We start from the raw sequence: 9536 nt of genomic DNA, 5'->3' as shown, positions 1-9536 counted from the left end.
TGGTACGACTGCCTATCGAATGGTACGACTACCTATTGAATTGTACGACTGTCTTATCGAATTGTATAAATGCCTTATTGAATGGTATGACGGTCTATCGAATGGTACGACTGTCTATCGAATGGTATGACGGTCTATCGAATGGTACGACTGTCTATCGAATGGTATGACTACCTATTGAATTGTAAGGCTGCCTTATCGAATGGTACGACTGCCTTATCGAATGGTACGACTGTCTATCGAATGGTACGACTACCTATTGAATTGTAAGGCTGCCTTATCGAATGGTACGACTTCCTTATCGAATGGTATGACTGCCTATCGAATGGTACGACTGCCTTATCTTGTGGTTTTTAGAACCAAACATTTCATCATAATAGGAGCATCTGCAAATATCAAAATACAACTCTAGTGCTTTAAGTTTTACAGAAACTAAAGTGAGAAGAGTTTGACATGTCCGCAACAACTCTGCAGCTAATTTAAGAGGAAATTTATTTAAAAAATTTTTCAGTATGTTTAAATGTATATGACAAGTGGTTGTGAACCTCTGTGTGTGCTGCCGGAAGGTAAAGAACTCCACGAAACCTCTGGAGACATTTTGGAGACTCTCCAACAGTCGCAGCCCGGTGAGACACCAACCATGAAGAGGTTCTTCAGGCTGAAGACAGCAGGAGCCCAAAGACAACTCCATGATGTGAAACCTGAACAAAAAGAAGCTGAAACAAAAGTTTTAGGTTTCTGGTGTAAAAATCCCAAGCAGCCTGAAGAACCCAGATGGACTTTAGTCTTTTTGAGAGCATTCATTGAGTTAATTCAAGCAATCTGAGAGGTCAGCTCCAGCYGGATGCTGCTGGCCCCACTAAAAACAGAACACACTGTACAGGTATTATCTACAGCCGGTGCATCCACAAAGAAACATTTGCATTCAGAAGAATTTCCCTTCATCTGGTTAAATGCTGGTAGTTTATACATGAAGCTGAGAAAAACCAGCACTGATGTTTAGTTTTAAGTCAGAAAATGGAAAGTTGTTCAGGTGGAAGAACTTTTCTCCGGCCATCAAGGCCTTCAAACATCCAGTGGTCCTCAGTATATGGAAAACAAGAGAAAAATAAAAAACTTAAACACTGACTCCGTCAAGTATATTTAAAAAATACTGTTTAAAGGTGAGTTTCTTCATTTGATGCTGGCTAATGAACGTACGGTTTCAGTTTGAGTCCAGTGAGATGATCTCAAGTCCTTTCAGAAGAATTTAGGTCCAGGTTTTAGGTCCGTTGTGTCTTTGTTGGGCTGTGAAAGGCTCAGTCCAGCAGCCATGTTTTAAAAAGTAAATGGCTTAGTTTTATTTTTCCAATAGACCAACTTTGATGCTGAATTGTCTTTTCATCCCACAGTGGGTTGTAATTAATCTTATTCCTTGTGATTTGATGCTGTACCATCCTCAGGTTTGAAGGCACCAGGCCCTAAATGTGCCCCCATGAGAACTTTTTGTCTTGTTTAGAAACAGTTCAGACTGGGTGGGAAATTAAGTGTCTGTAATCAGTTTTCTTTCCGACAAGGATTGGTAGATGTTTAACGGGATTTTTTTTCTGATCTTGCATACAAAAAGCTTCACTTACATTTAGGGAATCTTTGCTAGTTTCTAAACTACTGTCGGTGTCGGTTTTTAAATAAATTTTTAAAAAGAACCAGGGTTCCTCTCAGGAACTTCGGCTCGTACGGCCAAATAAATTCAACTGAAGACAGCCGGGCGTCGTTCTGACTGTTGAAGATGTTTAGTTGCTCCCTCTCCTCCCTCCTGAGGGTCATTGGGGTCTTACTGTCTCTTGTGTTTTAGCTGTACGGCTAAAACTGAGCTGGAGTGAAACAATCTGAGCTACAGGGTCTCATCTCACAAAAAAATACTTTTCGATTGTCTGTCTGTTAGCAAAATATCTCATGGACCAGTTGATTTTAATGAAACCATCATCAACTATTGGAGTCAGCTTGATTCAGTACGACGGCTAAAGCTAACAGACATTAGCGGTCGCTAAAGTGACAAAACTCAGTCAGTTTTACAGATAATGAGCTAAAGTTCGGCATGGTAGTAGCTGAGAGTTGTGTCTTTTACACTAAAGCCTTGGCACACATGATGCACTTCTTCAAGTGTTTTTAACTCTAATGAAGGTTTTGGTTTTGTTGATGACATGATGACTGTTTGAAGTTAATTTCTCACCCAGTTTTATTTTATTAACATTATTAATGAGGACATTAGAGCCACGTTCACCTGAATATTACAAAATAAAATCACTTGTTTTAGATACTGGAGCTCCCTGCCTGCATCAGTGTCGGATAATCAGAGAAAGAAAAAGATGATATTTTTCTATTTTGGCACCTTTCAGCTTAATCTCCTTCTCTGGCAACTTTACAAACTCTCACACATCATGAGCACAAAATACAGGTGACAGATTGTGTTACTTCATATACACTGGGATACTTGATTAAAGGGGAGAACATTTACAGGTTTAATGGGATTTAACCTAAAAAATGCATAAATAATGTCGGGAAACTGGAGAAGTCCCGCTCAGTGCCCCCTGCTGAAACCCTGTAATCCACAAACACAAAGCTTTCAGTCAAAAAGGTAAAAAGACACCTGTAGATTTGTTGATGGCTTTTTTAAAGGTCTTAAAAAGTTTATCGTCCACATAAAGTGTCCAAATAAATGCTGGATTGGGTTTTTAAACCGCGACAAATCCCTCCGTTTGAATATTACCCACAGACATCGATACTCAGTAGATGTTGCACAGGACACGCATGCCGCTCTAAAACACAGAAACTACAGCGATACTGATGCTAACCACTTCTGTTCACGCCTCATGGCTTTTAGACATGTCCAAACTCAAAACGAGGGCGGAGTTAGACTGTGATTGGTTGTTTAAGAACTCTTCCTGCTCTCAAAAAGAAAACCCTGAACTTTAACCCAGGATGGTCGTTCGCTCTAACCCTCATCTGGTTCCCTCCAGGTCCGGGTCCCTCCAGGTCCGGGTCCCTCCAGGTCCGGGTCCCTTCAGGTCCGGGTCCCTCCAGGTCCGGGTCCCTCCAGGTCCGGGTCCCTTCAGGTCCGGGTCCCTTCAGGTCCGGGTCCCTTCAGGTCCGGGTCCCTCCAGGTCTGGGTCCCTTCAGGTCCGGTCGCTGAACGTTTGTTCACCATGACATGTAGAGAGCCAACGTTCCGTCTGAAGGACTACAAACATGTCCGCCGGCTCAGGGATCTATGAAGGGAAGATGAGGATGTTATGAACACTAAAGCAGAAGTTCTCCTTCATCTTTCTGAACCAGAAGGTTTTTTTTTTCCTGCAGGGATCAAAGTTCATCAAAATGTCGTCCAGATGTTCGTTTCATCTGTGAGGAAAGTCGATATGAAAATAACACAGGCTGAGTAGCTTCCTCTTTCCTGCTCTTATTGCCCTCCTCTTCATCAGGCGGTTGTCTTGAAGCACCTGCACCTGCCCTCCCCCTCTCCTCTTCCTCTTCCTGCGGGTGCTCAGTCTCACTATCGCCCCCTGGTGGCTGGTAGCGGGGTCAATCACGGCCCCCGAGGACTGCCGCCTCACACCACCGTGCTGATCCGGCTGACGGGCTTGGCCTTGGGGCCGCCGCCCTGCCCCGCCCCTGGGGGCAGCGGGGAGAGCGGGGCGGCGGACGGGGGAGGCAAGGGGGAGTGCGGAGGGGGAGGCGGGATAGACGACAGGGGTGGATACTGAGGCGCGTAGGGCTGGGGGGCCGTCTGGCTGACGAGGCGGGCCGAGGGAGTTTGCGGCGGTGGGGTGGAGAAGGTGAAGTGGGTGGAGGCGTTGGCGGACGGCGAGGGACTGAGGGGGGAGTGTATGTGCACGGCGTGGTTGTGAGAGTGMGTGTGCGCGTGGGGGTGGGGCTGGGAGTGCGAGATGGTCAGCGGGAGCTTGGCGCCGCCCCCCGGCCGGCCCGGGTGATAGAGTCCGTGCGGGGTAGTAGGGGTGACGGGGGAGTGTGGGGACAGYGGCGGGGGCGTGGTGAAGCCAGCCGCCATGTTGTAGCGCGGGTGCTGGGCGGAGCCCGGCGGCAGCCTCTGCAGCTGCAGGGGGTGGGGGGGGACGCAGCCTTGCCGTTGGGGTGCGGAGAAGCGGTGCGTCAGGGCGTGGTGCTGCGGGACGCTCTGCATGTGGTAACGGTGATGGTGGTGATAGGGAGGGGGCGGGGTCTGCTGCTGCGGGTGCCCACTGACTCCGCCTCCTCCACTGTTGACGTGGCAGTACTGGGCGTGCAAAGCCTGGAGCTTGGACGGCCCCCCTCCAATACCTCCGCCCCCTCCAACTCCGCCCGAGTCGGACGGACCGAGGTTGGGCGAAGGGGAGGGGCATGGGGAAGGGGAGGAGGGGAGGGGGATGGGAGGCGCGGGGGCGGGGTAGTGTGGGGGTGACGATATCATCAGAGGACTCGGAGGACCCTGAGGTGGGGGTGACATCATCGTCAGGGGACCAGGAACCTTGCCTCTTCGGCTGCCGAAGAAATTCCCCATTCGGCTTCCTGGAGTCGGGCCACCCCCACCCACCATCCCTCCTCCGGCCCCAGCCCCTCCCCCGCTCGCGAGAGGAGAGGTGCTGACCCCTCCTTGGTTGTGACAGAGCCCCGGCCCACCCCCCACCCCTGTACCGGGGCTCTGAGTAGGGCGGTGTGGCCGGTAAGCTGCTGGAGAAGAAGGCACCATCATGGGGCTGTAGGACAGGCTGGCAGCCACTGGGGGGCGCTGCTGGTGCGGCCGGGGGCTGCTAATAATGGAACCCTGAGGACAGGAACAGGAAGCAAACAGAGCAGAGGGCGGAGTTAAAATAAAAACTACAAATATACACCTACAGGACCAGAAGTTGAGAAAAAGGAAACGTTTCAGCTTGTTGGTAAAAAATAACGATATAAAGCAGCGCTAACATCTACGACTCTAACATCTGTAAATAYAAAACATGCAAACTAACTGAGAATAAACCCAAAAACAGACTTTTCAAACTGAAAGCTGAAGACGGAGTCCAGTACCAGGTCCATGCAGCCGAAGAGACCCCCGCAGAAACACCACATTCATTCAGTCAACATGCAGCCACAGCGTGCAATGAGTTCATGCATRCTTTAAGCCCCGCCCACCGACACACTTACTTCAATGGTACTGTCCAATGAACCCACACTGTTCCTACGACCTCGCTTCCCTGTTGTCCAATCAGAATCAGGCAGTTAAAACTCGTTCCCCAGAAAACATCAGGCTAAAAGTTTAAAATAATTTAACTTAATTTAATTTAATTTAATTTAATTTAATTTAATTTAATACTTAAATAAAATGTTCGTCAGTGAACCTCCGGTGTTGTTAGGCTAACTGTTGCAGCTTCCTGTCTGAATGCTAAACATGGTTTCCATGGAGATGAAATTAAGAATACTTTTATTTTGAAGGATTCATAGAACCTTGTTTCCAGAAGGATTTAATTCCTGACAGAATATCAGTAACCTTCTGACACTATGAGATAAATCTCATGTCAGCAGAAATTGATTTTGAATTGGTCAGATTGAATCTGAATGTGCATAATTTGAAACTGAATGCATTAGTTTCAGCATCAGTCAGCAGCATCTGATCCATGATGTCATCATGTAAATGTAACATTTTCTACATAYAGGTCAAATTAATCACTGCAATAAAATAACTTTGTGTGTTTTTGTCACTTTTACAGTGGATTGCATCAACTCTGTTACATCCAGAAGGGAAACTTCACCAAAGTGAAACATAAATCTGTGGATCTGTGTTTGATTACTCTGCCTGGCTTTCTCAAGGACCAGGATGTGACACAAAAATCTGAATTATGGAACTGAAAGTAAAAGTAGTCAAACTGAATTTTTAATAAACCAAAATACAGTTTCAAAGTAAATTAATTCAGATACAATACTTTAAATTCAATTTCAAATTATGAACAATCAGATTCAATCTTAGCAATTCAAATTCAATTCCTGCTGGCACAAGATTTATCCCGTACAACTGTTAGTTGATTCTTGAGTTTCTGATTAGAATCAGAACAATTAATCATAAATAACAATCTTTTAAAAAAACGTAAACAACCTTTAAAGTTTGATGCAGTTTGTGTGTGTGTGTCCAGCAGGTGGAGACACTTCCTCAGAACATCAGAGGGTTTTATCATCGTTACATAACAGCACAGATGTAGAAGTGAGTCAGAGAAATAAAAGCTGAGAAAGATCCCACCTGATGAGTTTATGGCTCTGATGTGCGTCACTGAAATAAAACGTCTGATACACAACTCCTCCTTTAAACATCTAAACGTTTCACAAAGACTTTGGCTTCAGTAACTGAACGACTGGGTTTAAATCAGAGGCGGAGCCAGAGGGGTGCTGGGGATGGGCACCTGATCGGCCCCCCCAGGTGCCACCCCCCCAAAAAAAATTATTCACAGTTAGATTTTGTTAAATATTGTTCTGATAATACTGACTGTACTACATAAATATTTTAGCTGTTTATGGTTAAAAATGGCGGAATTTCAGCAGTTTGTAAAATTAGCATTAGTGGTTAGCTTAATTTGAGAAACACGTCAATATTCAACATGTGACCATTCTTAAATACGCTACAACAAATTTCATCTCATTTAGTCTTAAAATTGCTGAATTTTTGCCTTCTAAAGTTAGCAGTGGCGGCCATCTTGAATTTTTGATAGGCACTTAGAAATTGGTGAAGATTGTTTTCGGCTACTTCTACACTAATCTTCAGCTTCGTGTGTCTGAATAGCTCTCTTAGCATTCAGCACGATTTTTTGGATCATCCTTAGCACTGGCCCAAAATTTCAGCTCAACATTTCTTAAAACAGCCGAATTAAAGCCATTTAGAATTAGCTGTGGTGGCCATCTTGAATTTTRAAATCTARAGTTCTCCTTGTAAAGAATGTAAGCTCCGCCCCTGTTCAAAAGCAGGCAGAGTCCAAAGAACCTTTGATCCAGACCACTTTAAATGAGGACTGGACCAGGACTAGACCAGGACTGGATCAGGACTGAACCAGGACTGAATCAGGAATGGACCAGGAGTGAACCAGGACTGGACCAGAACTGGACCAGGACTGGACCAGGACTGACCAGGACTGGACCAGGACTGACCAGGACTGGACCAGGACTGGACCAGGACTGACCAGGATTGGACCAGGACTGGACCAGGACTGAACTAAGGTTGGATCAGGACTGAACCAGGACTGAACTAAGGTTGGATCAGGACTGAACCAGGACTGAACTAAGGTTGGATCAGGACTGAACCAGGACTGAACCAGGAATGGACCAGGACTGGACCAGGACTGAACCAGGACTGGACCAGGACTGAACCAGGACTGACCAGGACTGGACCAGGACTCCTGTTCTTACCCGTCTCTGAGAGATCTCTGAGCGAGGAGCTGAGCGCCGTGCGTTTGAGTCCGTCCACCGAGGCGTATGTGTCGTCCAGGCTGGGCCTACCCAGGGTGCCGTTCACCACCTCGTTCTTCACGCCACCGCCGCCYGAGCTGGCCCCGCCCCCTGCCATGCCCACCCCTCCCGCTCCAACCAGGATGCCGGGACGCATCACACCTTTCTGCTTCTCCAGCTCAGCTGCAGAGAGAGACGGAGGAACGGCGTCAAATATTTGTCCTTAATGTCCATGATCTAAGAAGGACAGAGCCAGGCTCTTATTTTTGAAGAATAGTGATAAGCTTTAATTTGAAACTCCACGTTAAAACCTCTTCCTGTTTGGCATCTAAATTTTTTCAGGACAAGTATAAAACTCAGCAGAGACTTTTATTCAACTCCTGTTCACATAATAACAGATCAAAGAGGAGGATGTTGAATAGCATGAAATTCTGCTGAGTCACTGTTTGCTGTGGTGATTCCCGCCTTTTCYAGGAATCACAGGGAAGGGCAGCGCTGCTTGTGAGAGGAGATAGTTTTTATGTAATTGAGGATAAACAGAATAAATACAAAGTTGTACACTTGTGAAATGTTTTAGTGGATATAAAATTAATGAATTATAATTTAGCTAAAGCTAATCTGTCTGCTAACGGTCCCAAAGTTAGCAAAAAGCTAATCCTAATGAGAAGCTAGTTCTGCTTTTAGCAGATCAGCAGAACTGTGTCCACGAGGTTTACATTTTTATTTTTGCTGTAAAACACTTTAAAATGTATTTGACTCATATGAAATGTGCTGTAAAAACAAAGTTTGATTGATTTAATAAAAGCTGAATAAATAAAAGCCAGCAGCTCTGCCAGGGGAACACCTACACTCCACCCGGTACTTCTCCATCTCCTGGACCTCAGCGATGCTCTCTCGGAGGTCGGAGGTGAAGCGGGCTCGGTCCTGCTGGCTCGGAGCCGTGAAGACGATCAGCACCTTCCTCTCTCCTCCGGGGTTCGCAGACGTCAGGCGAATGCCGTGAGGATAGTCTGAAAAATACAAAACAAATGAAACATGACCAACACAACCCTGCCTTCAGCTGAACCTGACATCAGGTCCACAGGGTTCCTGCAGCTGAAGGCAAGTTCAATTTAAGACTTTTTAATGATTTTTAATGCCACTCGAAAGGAAATTTAAAACTAACTTCACAATAAACACAAATGTAAAAAAAACTGAAACTATTTTACCCAAATTTTAACGCAAAACAACTAGCCGTGGTAAATTTGGTAAATTGTTTTAAAAAATAAATGTTACCAATTATTTTAATATTTGAGACAAATTCAGTCATCCTATTTACAATGTGTTAACATTTTTAAGACCTCTGAAAGGTTAATTTAAGGTATTTTAAGGCTAATTAAGGCCTTATTTTTGAATTGATTAATTCAGTGCCTTTTAAGACTTTTTAAGGATCTGCAGGAACCCTGGGTCCACCAAAAATCAGAACCAGCTTTGGTTCCCATCACACTCCAAGAGGTGGCTGCTAAAAACTAATGTCATAAAAAAACTATTTTTTACAAACACAAGTAATTACTTTATCTGCTAACTCTAACTACAAGCAGATACATTCTACAAAACATAACTGAAGGTAAGATTTACAGGTTTTTAAATAAATAAAATAAAATAAAAACCAAGAGCCTCTAACAAWTTTAGTAAAATTATCATTTATTATGTTTAAACTAACTTAAATTTAGACAAAAACAGGACATTTTGTCTAAAGATCATTACTGACCTCAAATCTCTCACACACACCTACTATGTCTTTCTATCCTTGTGGGGACTTTCCATCGACTTCCCTTTCAGTTTTTGGAAATTTTGTATCCTAACCCTGACCATTTACCCTAAAACTAACCTAAACCTTTGTCCTAAACCTAAGCCCCCACTCAAAATCAGCCTCTAAAGTCGTGGGGACTGGGCTTTAGGCCCGCATTTTCCTGAAAAATCGTCCCCACCAAGTAGCAAAAACAAGGGCACACACACACATACACACATTTATTCTTCTATCCTTATGGTGCGTTCACACCAAACGCGATTTCAGCGTCAGGAGCAGCAGGTTTACATTCAAAGTCTATGGT

The 9536-nt window shown here is 44.9% G+C and overlaps 1 protein-coding gene across 1 annotated transcript in view; it reads right to left on the bottom strand.

The window, feature by feature from the left end:
• Positions 1 to 475: 475 nt before the first annotated feature.
• Positions 476 to 9536, bottom strand: part of LOC106533139 (IQ motif and SEC7 domain-containing protein 2) — a gene marked incomplete in the record, with an annotated part of 41789 nt that continues 32728 nt past the window's right edge. The window contains 4 exon segments of the mRNA XM_014029380.1: positions 476 to 4798; positions 5161 to 5210; positions 7405 to 7626; positions 8292 to 8453. Of these exon segments, the coding sequence (XP_013884834.1) occupies positions 3587 to 4798; positions 5161 to 5210; positions 7405 to 7626; positions 8292 to 8453 (1646 nt within the window).

The sequence above is a fragment of the Austrofundulus limnaeus genome, unplaced genomic scaffold (assembly GCF_001266775.1).
Source record: "Austrofundulus limnaeus strain Quisiro unplaced genomic scaffold, Austrofundulus_limnaeus-1.0 Scaffold892, whole genome shotgun sequence".
NCBI lineage: Eukaryota > Metazoa > Chordata > Actinopteri > Cyprinodontiformes > Rivulidae > Austrofundulus > Austrofundulus limnaeus.
This window is presented reverse-complemented; position numbering and strand designations above follow the sequence as displayed.